This window comes from Gobio gobio, assembly GCF_949357685.1.
Source record: "Gobio gobio genome assembly, chromosome: 7".
NCBI classification, from domain to species: Eukaryota; Metazoa; Chordata; class Actinopteri; order Cypriniformes; family Gobionidae; genus Gobio; species Gobio gobio.
In genome coordinates this window covers 42,681,632-42,698,983 of record NC_137103.1, presented here as the reverse complement: position 1 = coordinate 42,698,983, position 17,352 = coordinate 42,681,632, and the positions used below count along the sequence as shown (strand labels likewise).

Sequence of the window (17,352 nt, the reverse complement as noted above, 5' to 3'; positions counted from 1 at the left end):
TAATGGCATAATTTTCATTCTTGGGTGAACTAACCCTTTAAGTTATAATTTACGCTTACAGATCTGACACATTGCACCTTAGCGTGTAATCTGATTTTGATAATGTATTTGTTATATCAGAAGAACGTAGACCTATGTTACGAACTTATATTAGCTTTTGTGTGTGTGCACGCACTTGGATATTCTATAATCATCTTTTCACTTTTATTTTGCCAACTTTTCTGGAAATTGTTGTAAATCATTTTCATTCACTGTCAAAAAATAGATGAACAAAGTTTAAAGATAACGTCTCAACATGTTTAAGCTCAAAAACCACAAAATCAGACTTGCATTTTGTAGTTCTGTCGGTGTCTGTTGAATACCATGGTCTTTGATGTGAATCGTTCAAATTCATTCATCACACGCTCTTCTGAATTACAAGGATGAAACTGATCGCTCTTCAGCCAAAAGTGACCTCCTGGAAACATCCACTTCAAACAGCATGCAGCGTGAGCCATGCATTGAAGATTGATGTTCTCTACATGGACAGCTTGATGAATAGCTGGCAGTCGTAAAGCTATGCGTTTAGTGCAGGAGTGTCAGGGTGACAAGCGAAGATGTTGTCATTCTGACAGCATGTGGAGCGGTAGAGTGGGCAGTGTTGTACCTCTGAAAATTCTGCAGCAACTTATGGAGGAGTAAAAGATGAAGCTCAGTGGGTTGGGTAAAGCCGATATTGACATCACTCTATAAACGTGCTATACCTCCCGCCAAATGCTCATTCATCCCTATAAAGCACCCTTAATGACTGATCCAGTAGGTCTCTGTAATATACATTTTATGGATGATTAAAAACAACAGCAGAATTATTGCATTTCGATGGACGCTAAACTCACAGCCTCTCTGTGTCTTTCTCCATAAAACCCAATTACAGCTCAAAAGTGTCTTTTCTTATTCTGCTGCTGTTGCGGAAACATGCATTTTTGACAAGGGGAGAATGAGTTTGTATTGATTTCTTGGCAAGTGGTGCACATCATTCTGATTATTGCTATAGCAAGGGTGCAGGAAAATCTTTATTCCTCCTGTAATAATGCAATTCAATTTACATTTATTTGTGTAGCGCTTTTATATCGTTTCAAAGCAGCTTTACAGAAAAATGCATGATTCTACATGAGAATTCAGAGTCATAATCTAGGTCAAATGTATTTAAGATGCTAATGCAATTAGCTCATGTATTAATTTAGGCAGGAGAATGATCTCATGAAAGCAATTAGACTATTACAAGTTGTGATCATAATAATTACAATAGGCTTTATAGAACATTTGGCAGTGGTGCATGTTGATTCAGAGCTGGCGTCGTCTGAAGTCCTCGCAGGGGTTGGCATCATCTCTTCATATCTATTCACGTAATGGGGGTGTATTTTGACTTGTTACTGCGAGATTTGTCCCATTGACGTGTAGGCTATTATTGAATATTTCCACGGGCTATCCATTTTCATGCCACAAGCTGAAAGGACTGTGTTGAACTAACTGAAAATTGCAGTAGGTGAAACAATGCTCTACAAAAGGCCAATGTAACTGGAGAGACCATTTGCACTATAGTCAAATATTGACAAAATAATATATCAGGCTTTAGATTCATGGTCTCAAAAATTTAATTATGGGTAGGAAATGAATGTACATATAGTATTGATTAACAGCACAGGGACTGTATCATTCTGCTTGCCTTTCACACACACGGTGTCTGTGTATTAATGATGGGGATTTTTTTTAGCGACTCTTTCTGCAGGTTACAGTTACGCCAGTAGGTGGCAACAAATGACAGTGTTATGAGTGAATCATTCATTCAACCGATTGATTCAGTAACAAAACATGTGACGTTTTTATTTATGAATAGCATTGAAACATTCACTCAAATGATTCTTTCAAACACACTGATTCGTTGGCGAAGCAATAGAAAAAAAGACAATATTTTGTCTAAAACGTAAGTTACTCAATATCAACTTACTGTGTGTACGACCGAATCACTGGTCCGAAATTGTCATCATTTACTCACCGTCAAGTTGTTCCATTAACTTCTACAGTTTGGTATTTTTTTCACACCATGGAAGTTAATGGGGCTGATCAACTGTTTTCATATGCTCCACAACTGTTAGAGCGCGCATATATTCGTTATCATAATAATTTGATTCAAATTTAAGAACAATTCAAATTCAATAATCACTGCATTGCACTTTTATTATCGGCTCGTTCGTTTTTCAGTCAAACATGGATCTTGAGAATACGCAGACATCTCAATGGCAGACCATTTTATGCCAGAAGCTATATGCTTATGTTTGATGGATACAAAATTGTTAGCCTGCATTCAGTCTGCACTGGCAAACAATTTCCCGGCGATAAAGGGGTGGTTGACAGTCCATGTCTGGATTATGACAGCTATATCCTGGATGTTTAAGGTCAGTGAGATTGGATACACTTTATTAACTTTTGGCATCACCCAATTATACAGAGGAAAAGATGTACTCTATATTACACACAGGTATTTATCTTCCATTTCTTTACTTTCATTCATGCAGGCATTTTCTTGTCCTCTTTTTACCCCTGGTTCTGACAAGTAGGAGTGCATCCAGGCAAAATAATTGCCTGCACCCACAGTAGCTTCCTCCATGTAATTCTGATGGAACCATCCCTCTCTCCAAACCATTAAACAGTCACGTATTGCACTTGACAACACATGCATTTCACCAGCAGGTGTTTCTCCACGGGCAGCAGTTTAAATGTCCAAAAGTGACTCATCCCTTGAGTTTCCAATCTGGCAAACGGCTCATGCCTCTTACAAGGGTATTTCTGTGCGGTTTGATGGTAAAGGCCTCGGATCGTTTGAGATCATGACAGAATTAGTCCAGGAAGACTTTCGTAAACAGAAACACCTGACAGAAAAGTTTGATAAGAAATTACTCAGAAACCACACAGTAGCGCTAGTTTTCTCAGTTTTCTCAGGTAGTTTTCGTTGCCACCATGACAGCATAGCTGCTAATTGACAGCAGGGGAAGACTAATTTTCTCCTGCTTTTCAAAAGTAATGACACATCTTCCCATATTTACCATGAGCGTGTCTACAAAAAAAAGATTCGCTACAAAAATAACAGGTTTTGGTCAGACTCAGATGCCTCATTCTTCACCCGGTTGGCTTCATGAACCGGACAAATTGGCTAATTTCATATAGTAGGATAAAAGTTGATCTCTAATAAGCATGTGTGCATGTATTGGGTCCCTTTTTCCAAGGTAGTAAAAAGATTAAAAAAGAAAAAAGGTTATTAAAGTACTGTGTGCGTCACCTTAATGCAGACCAAATAGAAAATAGAAAACAAAAGATCTGTCGGTCAGGCAGACAAAAGGCGGCTAACTAACCAACATTTGTCCTTTGGACAAACTATAGCATTGTACAAATTGTGCAGAAAAAAATAACCCCCCCCCCCATTATGTTGTAGGCCTACTGGCCCACCCAAAGTCAAAAGAGCCCTCCCAAGTCTCTAATGGGATATTATAAGATCTTTAATTAAAAATATTTTGATATGCTTTCAATTTAAGTCTGGATTTTTTTTACCATCATCCCTGGGGTAAAAAGTAATAGTCAATTACATTTACCCTGCTTGCATTTCATCTTGGAAAAAAAAGAAGTTGGCTATGTTCATTACCAAATAAGTCATTTTAAAAATATTTGAATAATTTGGACAATGGTTCTTGGAAATGTATGCCTTTTATTTTGCATTGTGTTCATCAATGCAGCAAAACTGTACATATGGCTGGGCACAAAAAAAACAAAATGGCGACAGTGACTTCTTGGCATCGTGGTATCTCCCACATTCCACAGACCTTTGGGATAAGACAAAGCACACCTTTCTACAACAGAATAACTCAAAGGAACCAGATGAAAGTCCTTAACCATCCAAATATTGATGTAAATGTCAATGCACAAACGAACCATGTCTCGACAGCACCGGAGACAAACCTGTGCAAACGTTCATTTGTTACATCTGTCATTTTGGACCATTATTGAACATGTTCTGACAAACTATCTGTACCCTTCCCCTCATTAGGACCCTTTTACCATCAGCTACATGATACAAATTCAGCATGTGATCTTGCTTTGCTCTTAAAGACAGTATTTGAACTTGAAGCCATTATCTTGCATATAATTGACATCCATGCATCAGCGTTCCTTGGCTCATGTTTTATTCAACGCTTCTTGCCGCAAATTTGGCAAGGAAATGTAAACTGAAATCCTGTTCAATGTTTTTTTCCGTATTCAATCTCCCAAAGACACATGTAAACAATTCATAATTTGGCGAAATGAATAGAGAACACTCAACTGGATTGCAAATTACGATGAGCGCTAGTGCTCTTCAATTGTGTTTCGCTATCCCTGAGAACCTTATTTATAATGAAACAAACCAACCTTCTGAATTATACAACAAAAGTTCAGCTACAAGACCATTAAATATGTATACTGCCTAGAGCAGGGAGTTTTACACACACACATAATAGTGTAGTCGCTACAAAGATATTGGGGTATCACTAAGAGTGCTAACATCTGGCAGAGAGCAAGTAAAACAGATCCTCCGGCACTGCACTGTTTAAACCAGCGAGACGTGTTAAATGAGCATCACTCGACATGCCTTAAAGCAAACCATCTCCCTCCTGCATAAATGAAGACGTTATTATCTGCGGTTCCCATCATCACCTTTTGTACCCATGCTTAGAAGAGGAAATGTCCATGTGTATTAGAGATCTAGAGTAGCATTGTAAACCAGAAGAGGGGTGGGTCATAGACTACATAACCAGACTAGACATTTAAACCAGACAAGACTTTAAAAATAAGCAGAACAATCATTTACAATGGAACGTGAAGGGCCAAGAATTGCAAGAATTCCAGAATGAATTTGGAAAAGAAATGATTTCGATCTAAAGCTTTTTTTTTTTTTGCACTTCCAGTTTTGTTACATCATTTTATTCTGTCACAACTGACAATAAAACATGAGGGGAAAAGAATACTTTGAATACATGTCCTTGTCTTTTGGCCCTAGTACTGTACTTCTCGAAAATGGTAAAATATTTGGACAATTATTCAAACATTTAAGGCCACAAAGTTCAGCTACAACAACTTTATCCATCTTTTTTTTTCTCCCAAAACCATGATGTCATACAGCATTTTTCCCTTTTTTAATTTTTTTTTTTTATAAAAATATTTGCAGATACGATTGTACACATTATTCCTCCTCGCTGGAATGGGAGTAATGGCAATGTGTCCTGGCGATAACTGGTTTTATCCAAATAAACACCAGCCACCCGTCACACGTACGGGACCCTGGCGAGTGAGGGACCAGTGTTGCATAGATTTCAGGTGTGGATTTCAGGAACACAAGTCACAGTATTTGGAAACAATTTCACAAAATGTCTGAGGAAATAAAAAAACAAAAAACAAAGCAAAAATCTGAAGTGGTCTGATGGTAATACATTGGTATTATAAACATAAGGGCACAGCTGTATAAAAAATAGCCTTTTTAGCTGAGGTTTCAAGTCTGTGGCATCAGTGCTGGGATGTCCCTGCCCAAGTCACAGTGCAATGATAGGCTCCTCCCATCAACTGGAACCACGCCCATACTATTAGAGCTCCTCCTTTCGCTTGACCACTTTCTCTTGGTCCCGGCCCCTGAGATTTCTCATGAAACCAATGAAGCCAGCTTCCTGTATGGTGTAGACAGTGTACACGGTGAGAAACAGTTTACCTCGTAATGTGAAAAACAGTCAGCACAATGGCCCCCCCAAAAATATTTGGATGCTTGAATTGTCAAATGCATGAATGATAAACCAAGTGGCATTTGCAAACAAATTATGCTAGAACTTTTTTGTCTTTGGAAGTCGGCTCTTTTCAAATTCATACAGGTAATTTTAACCAAAGCAGCAACAGGTGTACTGTAGTTCATTACATTAACTGTGGACATGTTTCATTAAAGTTGCAGTCACACTAGAAAAGAGTATGAAATGATTTCAGACTCAGGATATAGTACAACAGGATGATGTCAGGCTGTGGTTCTTAAAGCCCGTTCACACCTACAGTGGGGCAAAAAAGTATTTAGTCAGCCACAAATTGTGCAAGTTCTCCCACTTAAAAAGATGAGAGAGGCCTGTGTTTTCATCATAGGTACACTTCAACTATGAGAGATAGAATGAGAAAAAAAATCCAGAAAATCACATTGTCTGATTTTTAAAGAATTTATTTGCAAATTATGGTGGAAAAGTATTTGGTCAATAACAAAAGTTCTCTCATCTCAATACTTTGTTATATACCCTTTGTTGCCAATGACAGAGGTCAAACGTTTTCTGTAAGTCTCCACAAGGTTTTTACACACTGTTGCTGTTAGTTTGGCCCATTCCTCCATGCAGATCTCCTCTAGAGCAGTGATGTTTTGAGGCTGTCGCTGGGCAACACGGATTTTCAACTCCCTCCAAAGATTTTCTATGGGGTTGAAATCTGGAGACTGGCTAGGCCACTCCAGGACCTTGAAATGCTTCTTACGAAGCCACTCCTTCGTTGCTCGGGCGGTGTGTTTGGGATCATAGTCATGCTGAAAGACCCAGCCACGTTTCATCTTCAATGCCCTTGCTGATTGAAGGAGGTTTTTACTCAAAATCTCACGATACATGGCCTCATTCATTCTTTCCTTTACACGGATCAGTCGTCCTGGTCCCTTTGCAGAAAAACAGTCCCAAAGCATGATGTTTCCACCCCCATGCTTCACAGTAGGTATGGTGTTCTTTGGATGCAACTCAGCATTCTTTCTCCTCCAAGTTGAGTTTTTACCAAAAAGTTATATTTTGGTTTCATCTGACCATATGACAATCTCCCAATCCTCCTCTGGATCATCCAAATGCTCTCTAGCAAACTTCAGACGGGCCTGGACATGTACTGGCTTAAGCAGGGGGACACGTCTGGCACAGCAGGATTTGAGTCCCTGGCGGCGTAGTGTGTTACTGATGGTAGCCTTTGTTACTTTGGTCCCAGCTCTCTGCAGGTCGTTCACTAGGTCCCCCGTGTGGTTCTGGGATTTTTGCTCACCGTTCTTGTGATAATTCTGACCCCAGGGGGTGAGATCTTGCGTGGAGCCCCAGATCGAGGGAGATTATCAGTGGTCTTGTATGTCTTCCAATTTCTAATAATTGCTCCCACAATTGATTTCTTCACACCAAGCTGCTTACCTATTGCAGATTCAGTCTTCCCAGCCTGGTGCAGGTCTACAATTTTGCTTCTGGTGTCCTTTGACAGCTCTTTGGTCTTGGCCATAGTGGAGTTTGGAGTCTGACTGTTTGAGGTTGTGGACAGGTGTCTTTTATACTGATAACGAGTTCAAACAGGTGCCATTAATACAGGTAACGAGTGGAGGACAGAGAAGCCTCTTAAAGAAGTTACAGGTCTGTGAGAGCCAGAAATCTAACTTTTTTTGTAGGTGACCAAATACTTATTTTCCATCATAATTTGCAAATAAATTCTTTAAAAATCAGACAATGGGATTTTCTGGATTCTGGAAGCAGAAAGAGCAACCATTGACTACCATAGTAGGGAAAAAAATACTATGGTGGTCAATGGTTGCTCTATCTGCTTGGTTACAAACATTCTTCAAAATATCTTCTTTTGTGTTCAGCAAAACAAAGAAACTCATACAGGTTTGCAGCAACTTGAGGGTGAGTAAATGATGACAGAATTAAAATTGGGTGAACTATCCCTTTAACATGTTTAAATAAATACACATTTTAACACAATACATATGGTTGGAACTAGATGGAGCGCAAAGTCTAATCGTATCTGAAGTGATGTTATCATGATCCAATCATTATAATTTCACAAGTGCTACTAATAATGCAACTTAGTTTGATATTTTGTCAAATGCCACTGTACTATATTCAGATAACTCACATGAAAGAACACTTACCCCTCTTTCCCCATTGTATTTCTCGCTGAACTTCCCATAGTTGTAGTAGTTGAATGTTGGGTAGCCCTCAACTCCTTCTTGTTTACACAACTCATGGTTTTGTCCCTTTGTGCAGTCCACCGCAGCATATGCAATCTAAAAGGAATGACAGCATGATTATTTTGACACGAATGATACCTTTATTACACCTACGTATGTTGTATCAGATACAGTAGTATTACTATGGTAATGTGATATATTAGAGTTATGGTAACATCGATCAGGATTATTTGGACACATAAAAGTACACTTTTCAAAGTTAAAAAGGCACGAGTTTGTGAGCAGTGTTGGGGGAAAGTTACTTTTAAAAGTAATGCATTACAATATTGTATTACTCCATAATAAAGATAATTTAAGGTCAGCATAGACATTGGCTAAAGGGATAGTTCACCCAAAAATGAAAATTCTGTCATCATTTACTCACCCTCAATTTTGTTTTGACTTTCTTCTGTTGAACACAAAAGATATTTTAAAGAATGTTGATAACCAGACAGTTGATGGTATTCCCTACTATGGACGTCAATGGGGTCCATCAACTGCTTGATCATTAACATTCATTAAAATATATATTTTTGTGTTCAACAGAAGAAAGAAACAACTTGAGGGTGAGTTTTTGGGTGAACTATCCCTTTAATAAAGTGAGATTAAATACATAAAGTATATGTGTGTAATTTAACATATTTGATAATTGCTGGTTTGAGTAATACTCTGAGTTTGTGTTGCATGGTTTTTTATAAATTTTGAGGAATACTAAATAATTTTTTTTCCAAGTAAGATTAAAACTACAATAACCATCATGTTTACACAAGGTCTCTGCACTTACTCCAGATTTCTCTCAACATGGGGGCAGGAGAGCTGTCAGTCAATAAATGGGAAAACAAAGTAACTTTCATACTTATTTGAAAAAGTAACTCAGCTATTTTATTGTACATTTAAAAGTATTGTGTTACTTTACTAGTAACTAGAAAAAAAGCTAGAATCTGATTACAAAATGCAAGTTACCCCCAACACCGAGTTGTGCAGGATGTAGCGTGTGGTGAGGAATTATGCTGTCTGATCATGGTTTCAATGAGTGCGTTTACATGCACCCTCATAATACGGTTATAATGGGATTTGGCAATATTGCGATTAAACTTTACCGCAATATTTTATCAAATTAATGCAATTTAAGCTCATAATCATAGAGACCATACTCACATTAAACTAAGTGGCGTATGCTGAATTTAAACGCAATAAACAAGCATGTAAACACGTTAATCGCAATATTACCGCCCCGACTAAAGTGCGGATGTGCTCGTTTGTACACGGATGTCGCGTGTCGTTCACACAAGTTCATGACTGAACATTATTCTTTAGTTCTTTCACTCCGAATCACTAACTCTGTCAACACAACAGCGTCATTGCGATGTTCATCACAGCACCAGATAACCTTCCAATAAGTCAAATGTATTTTGACTGCAAGTAGATTAAAACAGTGGCCAGTAACATGCCTAATGTATCCGAGTTTTGTATACTGGCAGCAATTGGCATGTATTGCATGTTAACGGTAGTAAAGAGGTTTGCTTGTAAACTGCAATTAAGTCCTTACTCTGATTATTGTAAATAATCGCATTATTTGTGCACATGTAAATGTTGTTATATACATAAGCCACTTGCAAACTCATTGTTCCAAACTCAGGAGAGGATTTACTTTCCTGTATATTTGAAACCCATTTTCAACTACAGCCCAACTACATTTATACCTACTGCATTTCATAGTATGTTGACTGAATTGAACAATGCTTTGGGTTTTTATTGGATTAATTTACAGAGATGTAAAACACTGCTCAATAATCCATAAGGTCTCATGGCAGCACATTTGAATCTTCTTGATGACCACTGGCTTGTATATAAACCTTCTTCTGATATGGCAACATAAAACATCAACATAAAACAGCAACATAAAAAACCTGAAGCTGGCAGTCAAAAGTGCCTAAAATCAAACTTCTTTGCCCTTTAGAGTTTTAATGTGTGAAAACGTAACTGTGAAATCTAACAGCACAGCTGCTTTGGCACTGACTGAACCGCTTCGCTCGCTGCACCCCTACATCTTGAATTTAGCCTGCCGTTTTTTTCTCTAGGGTAAGGAAAAATGAGTAATACGCTCCTGTCGAGAAAAGGCCATTCAAAGCAGAATAGGAAAAAATAATATAGCAATCACCCCAACATTCAAACAAGAGCAGAGATTAATGCTCAGGATATCTGAGGATGGCAGTTAGTGAAACAAACAAGTGAACCATAAATGTCTCTTGGCGAACGGCATATTTCTGTCATTTTTTTCCCTAGTCAAGGTGCTAAATAAAGGTTCTGTCAAGGTGCACTTTATCACTCCAAAGGTGAAAACAAAAAGCCCTATTTGCATAACTCAATATTTATCTTCATGGCAACCGTGTTTGACGCTATACAACCACATCAGTTCAGCAGTATCCAAATAAATTCTCCTCCTAGTGAAATTGCCATGGTGTATTCTTACTCTTAAGAGAAAAACGATTCACATAAAAAAGATGCAGAGGAGCTTGCTACACCAATCAAACAGGATCCTCCCAGATTACAGGGTTTCATTGGAGGTTGACATGAATGTGCTAGTGATTATTCGGTCTTTACATTGACAGGAGAAATTGAGAGGAAAGGGACTGTTCACTTGGTTGCCAGCCAATTCTGATATTGATCCTCATTCGTTGGTGGAATACCCTCCTGGCACCTGACTGATCTCGCTATAACCTCAACAATAAGCAGATGTAAGCAACATAAGACTGTGGAAACTGGATTTCGTGCTTACAGAGGGTGGTTTATGAGATGGATGAGGTTGAAAAAGTCATTCACAAGGGCACAGAGATCCATCTCAGACAGTAATTATCAACCTCACAGAGAAATAGCTCAGGTCATTGCGCAAAGGAAATGAAACAGCCAGTGAGCTCATGAATATTACAGAAGAAACTAAAATTTGAAGTTAAAACAGGTCAACAAAAGAACATCTGAACCAAGACTAGGATTTACACCATTAGCCTTTTTTCACAGTTGTATTTAATTGGACCGCATCCGTTAGCTTTTACTAAAAAAACAAACAAACAAAAAAACTGTTTAGTCAGACAGGAAACAAAGTGCAAAGAGGCTTTACATTAAAATTTGAAGGCCATGCGCTGCTAGAAGGCCATTTAAAATGTTTACTAATGCACTGACTGTATATAAAGGAAATGAGCACTAATGAGGAAGAGGATGAACAGTGGAACCAGGAGGAGATAATTGGAACCAGAACCACAAACCATTCTACATACAATCTAAACAAGCTTTCTTGTTCGAGTGTCAGGGTCACATTCATTTGCAAATTGACCTGTCATTTTACTAAACTCCTCTAGAATTCCTTTGATGCTTTAAATGAATAAAAATTGATTGGCATGCCAGGAAAAAAAATGACCGAAAAAATTAGATTGTTTGGAATATTCAACTCGGTTGTTTGTAGTCCGAAAAGCAAACCCAATCCAAACTACATCCATATGTGGTTTGAATGAAATGTTATTAAAATCAGATTTGAGCTTCCCTAATCCATATGTTCTAGACCTTTCCTGCCCTTTTCTTTACTACTGTTGCGCAGATTTCATTTGAATTAAGGCAAGGAAAAAAACAATTTTATTCAACTGGAAAAGCCCTCATCCAGATTTTATTCACATTAAAGACATTTACATGCTTCCTAGGTAAACCCAACAACGATATTTACTAAAATATGGCACCTTTCTTGCATGTCAAAACTGTATTCCCCTTTCTATTTCAATTTCCATTTCTGTCTCTGTATTCTTTATCTTTGTATACATCTTTAAAAAAAGAAAGTTCATAAATAAATCATAAATACAAAATTACATTTTTGGAAATGCATTTCAGTATGGGAGGTGATTTTTCCTTATATGTACCTCATTTTCACCCTGCCTTTCCCTACATAGTGAAGTATAGCATTCACTGTGTAGTGAATAATGGATGAGTGAATGAGTGAGCAGTTTCATGACAACAGGCCATTAAAATATATTGAAATATTATGCACACCCAGTGGTGGTAATGCAGCCACAATGTGAAGCATCAGGTGCGCATTAATTTTTAAAACGGCCTGGAGTCAATTATTCTGCTTATACCATGGTTACCACACCTCAAGACATTGGTCTCATTCACTAATAATTGTGGATTATTTCATATTTGTACGTGCAGGAGAACTTCTCATGAAGAAAAATCTCTAATTCACAACACATGCGTAAGCACATGAACACATGGTAGCACTTTATTTCACAGTCCTGTTCCCCATGTACATTCTATGTACTTATTATAGTTATTACAATAACTGGTCATTACATATATAGTTATTACTAATAACTAGGTACTAATCCTAAACCTAACCTTATATTAACCAGTACTTTCTTAGGTAAGTACACGCAAGTGCACAAACTGTAAAATAAAGTGCAACCACATGAATTTGTTTGAGTATTATAAATAAGCGGCCGTGTGCATATGGTTAGTCATTTGCATAAAACACGCCCAAACCATCTCCATATAAAGGCTTTCTGCACAACAGTTGACTCTTTGCAGACACGCTCTTGCCAGATCCCCGAGCAATGCCAAGTGTGTCATCCTTAAAACCAGTTTAATCACAATAAACACCTTTTATACAGACCCAGATTACAAATCTCTTATTAGCCAGCTGTAAATACTCATAAATCGGTGTTATTCAGAGAAACCTTGCAGTGGCATCTAACACAGTTTTCTTACTCTTTCACTGCATGATGAAATATATTTAAGATAAAATTTAATTGTGTTTAATAATATAATATAATATCATATAATAATAGTTGTGTTAAGATGAAATATAACCGCACAGAGAAAGTGCTTTTTGTGTGTGGTATGTGGTTTCAGTTTTTCCTACATTATTTCTCGTAAATTTTTAATACATTTTAGTCCGAAAGTGAATCATGACTTGTTCATGAAAACGCAGACAAATTCGTGCATACATGCTTAGTGAATGAGAGCCATTGTTTTATTTCAAGACATAAATCAAGTCAGATTTCTGCTCTTGCGTTTCGAAATTATTTCTTACATATCTCATCCCAAGCCTGTTGCGAATTAAAACATTTAATTTTAGAGCTAGTAACGGAGGCTTGAGACATTGATATACAGACTTAAAGGGTTAGTTCACCCAAAAATGAAAATTCTGTCATTAATTACTTACCCTCATGTCGTTCGACACCCGCAAGACCTCCGTTCATCTTCGGAACAGAAATGAAGATATTTTAGATTCATTTTATGAATCGGCGAGAATAGTTTTTGTGCGCAAAAAACCCCTAAATAACGACTTGTATAGTGATGACGATTTCAAAACACGGCATCATCAAGCTTCGAAGCGTTATGAATCGAATCATCGTGAGTCGAATCATGATTCGGATCGCGTGTCAAACCGCAAAATCATCCAAACTGCTGATTTGACTCACTGATTCATAACGCTATGTTATTTTCATAAAGTCGCAGATTCATAAAGTTATTTTAGAACCACTGTAGTGAGATGGACTTTGTAACGATATACAATCGGATGTAACAATATCTTCATTTCTGTTCCGCAGACGAACGGATGTCTTACAGGTGTCGAACGACATGAGGGTAAGGAATTAATGACAGAATTTTCATTTTTGGGTGAAGAAAAAGTGCATTTTCCATAGATAATGAAAGGTAAATTAGTGGGAAAAGCATGTAAATTATAATTTTTATCCTATTGTTTGTCATAGTTGTATGCATGGTCAGTGTCTTTGTGGGTTTTGGTTCATTTGCTTAGCTGTGTGTTTGAATGTTCGTCAACAAATTAGAATCAAGCATTCAACAGCCCTGTGATGTGTGTAAATAATGTAATGCTTCTGATGCTCATGTGGTCACGCATCTTGAGTGCAACTCTACGGAGAGATGCAATGACTGACAAAAGCAGAGGTTTATGCATGTGTGAAAAATAACTATGACTGTATTTTAAATGATGTGAAGTGGCTCACTGTTTGGAAAAAACAGCAGATGGAGCTTCATGAACCAAGCTTTTATTCTTCAGACAAACAATATCTGTTTTTAATAATATCTTTAAGGGCGTTAGCTCAAAATTGGCTCCATTTGAATCTTGGCAAAGTGAATTTCCAAATGCAGTTCATCTGAATAACGATTATGCGCAAACTTAAGAGCTATAGGGAAATTGAAGAGGACTGACGTTGTGCCTGATGAATTATAGACATTTGCAAACAACAATTCAACATCACTGTCTTATGGCCAATGATAAATGCATGCAGTTAAAGAAGCCAGGGAAATGTTTTCACAGGCCCCTGAAGATCCAAAAGAGAGCCAGCTACTTTCAAAGAAATTTCAGGAGAAAGAGGAAAGATTTAGAGAATGATGAAATGTCAGTGCATAGATGTCTGAGATGGAGTGTTACTCGGAAAAACGTGTCTGAAGCGTGAAAAGGCGGAAACATCGGCACTCGTCAAAGTGAATGCGATGTGTGAATTTAAAAGTTATGCCAAGCGCACACTACAAGACTGAAGCTTGTCAGCCCTTAATGTTTTAAGTCTTCACCTAGTCCGTGACAAAATGCCACAGATCATAGCCAAAGCCTAAGCACATTGTGCATGTGAGAGGGGAAAGGCGCAATACAGCCAAAAAACAGGAGGAAGTGCCTCCATGTCACTATGAGTGTTTGATTACCCTGTCACTGGGATAATGGGTAACATTACAGTTTTGCTGGTTTTTCAAAACGATTGAGGTGCCCCCAATCGCTCCCTGGGTGCCACAGAAACAACAAAAAAAAGGCTACCCACGGTTTGCAGTGTGTGTGTGTTCATTACTCACTTGTCCTAATGTGTGTGCAACTAACAGAGGACAAATTATGAGTATGGGCTACCCTACTTGGCCTTCACGTCATGTCACTTTTTTAGGGTCCTATCATACGCCTGGCGTGTTTTTTTGCTAGTTTCAGCCCGGTGCAGTCATCATATTCACGTCTAACTGTTCCCCCATGGGCGTGCCGCTCTGAAAACGAGAGGCACATTTTTGGCACGTTGCTATTTTGAGGCAACTGAAAACGACTGCGCCATTGACCAACAAAAACCTGGTCTAAAGACAATAGCGCAATATTTTTTATGTTATTTAAAGGGCGCGTTAGTAATGTGCACCTAGGGTCGGGTGCATAACACGCGTACAACATACACACACAGGGAAGCGCAGCAGCACACAAACATTTTTAAATATTAGAAATAAAAGGATTCCTCTCTGGAGAGCCGTTCAGTCGTTCCGCTCACAAATACCGCCATGTAAATAGCGAATCCGCCATGGTGCAAGCGCAACTGGCTTTTAAAGGGAATGGGAGATGAGGTTCTGATTGGTTTATTGCACGTTACGCCCAAAACACACCCTTGACTCATTAAGAGACTAGGTGCAACCCTTTTGGACCATGCGCCTGGCACGCAGACCGTCTTTTGCATCGTTAATTTAGCAAAAGTGGAATCAGACACGCCCTAAGTGCACCTGCGCCATGCGCTTCAGACCATGCGCTTAGATCGTTAAAATAGGGCCCTTACACTTTATTTTGGACTAAAATGTCCAAATTGGACATTTGCATTTGTCACAGGCACCAACCACTTAAAACATGACAGGGTAGAAAAGGCTTAGTCTTGTAGTGAGTGTTTGACTTAAACTGACAAAACATGACCAAGGCAGCATAATCTGCTACAGACTAGAATACAGATTTCAACAGAGGAACAACGGGTGAGGTAGAGGATTGAAGGTCAACAGCATCAGACGGCAAAGGGACTCTGACATTGAAGTCCTTGAGAATGTTCTGGAGATGAAAAGAGATTAAATTCTAGGATGTGTGAAGGCTGTCTGAATGAGAGAGAGCGAACTTGATTGCGCTTGACAGAACCTGGAAGTCATTTAAAAGCGTTTGTTATTTAGAGTGGATGGAAATCTCCTTAATGGCACTGAGCCTCACCTTGCGGTCCTCTTTGAACAGCTCGGCTGCTGTGGTGAAATGAGGGACGGCATTCTTGCAGTGTGGACACCCTGGAGAAAACAGTAAGATATAAGTATTCATCGAGCTGTCTCACCTCATAAATGAAGAGAACAAACAGCAAGAGGTGATATATCCCAGCATACACAAATAGAGATGAATACTAACGCAAAAGAACAGAAGACAATAACGGAATTCTTTAAAAATAAAAAGACATTACTCACATGATAATAACTTAAGCCAAACAAATGCAAATTTAATCCATCACTGCTTGTGTGCAGCAGGTTAAAATGACAAAATTAATCTATGTAGCACGTCGAAAGTTGCTTTCTTATTCTTATAGGCCCAACGGGGGCTTTCCTGAGGCAATGCATGTCCATCAAACGTACCAAAGAATAGGCAAGAGTTTCTACCCTCATAACTGCTAAACTTAAATTTCCATCATGTTCTTTCGAGGTGGTTTTAATGCTGAGGGTGTTATTCTTATGAATTATGCATGGCATTTGGAGTTAAATGTTTCGAACAAACAACTTCCATCGAATAAACAGCTGCCTAAAGCTAAAAACTTGCCAAATGGCATGGCAACATAGCCATGGGACAACTGTCTCATTTACTGTGCTAGTTTAGGTTGTCACGCAATCCTGTTTGCACACATTTGTTCTATTTTACGTTATTCAAGCAAGTGAGTTCACTTTGGAAAACTGGTGACTTTTAAATGGCAGTTAATGGCACGGTCATAATTTGCAGGGCAGCAAACAAAGGCCTGCTTGTGTGAGGAACAAGGCGTCTAATTTAAGACACACGAGGGTCATTATAAATAATGGAGCATAAAGTTGTGTACCTCCACTTTTGGCTCATGTTGCCATTATATGAGGAGAAGAAAGGCTGGGCAGGCCTCCAGACTCATGCAAGGTCGATGCGAGTCTGTCTCAGTGCCAAGTTAGATACGCTAATCAAGAACTCAAAGCGTGGGCAGAAGCTGTACTTAAAATAACAGAGCATAATAATTTTTCATGATATGCAAGAAGAAATTTTGGGTGCGTTTCAATCGACCCTAGTTCAGTAGTAAGTGCACTGCCCTGGGAACTAATTCTAGGGCGGTCCAATTGTCAAAATAGTTCCAGTGCACTGAAACATTTGCTCCCTAGAAATTGTGTGCTTGTGTTGACATTAACATCTGACATATGGGATGTGGCTTGAGAGAACTAAAGCCCTCGAGTCTGCTTGTTTCAACTATCATGCTCGCTCCGAAGTGTTACCACTGTTATCATCAGAGTCGCTGGGTGATATTTAA

At 38.5% G+C, this 17,352-nt stretch overlaps 1 protein-coding gene across 2 annotated transcripts in view; it reads right to left on the bottom strand.

Annotated features, from left to right (window-relative positions):
- Positions 1-3,724: 3,724 nt before the first annotated feature.
- pdia5 (protein disulfide isomerase family A, member 5) overlaps positions 3,725-17,352 on the bottom strand; it is a 73,662-nt gene continuing 60,034 nt past the window's right edge. The window contains exons 15-17 of one of the 2 annotated variants that reach the window (XM_079821992.1): positions 16,041-16,111; positions 7,970-8,104; positions 3,725-5,726 (exon numbers count right to left, since the gene is read on the bottom strand). In XM_079821992.1, coding sequence (XP_079678118.1) covers positions 5,646-5,726; positions 7,970-8,104; positions 16,041-16,111 — 287 coding nt within the window. In that variant the 3' untranslated portion in view covers positions 3,725-5,645. The remainder of the gene's footprint in view (positions 5,727-7,969; positions 8,105-16,040; positions 16,112-17,352) is intronic. The other variant, XR_013816912.1, reaches the window with a different exon arrangement.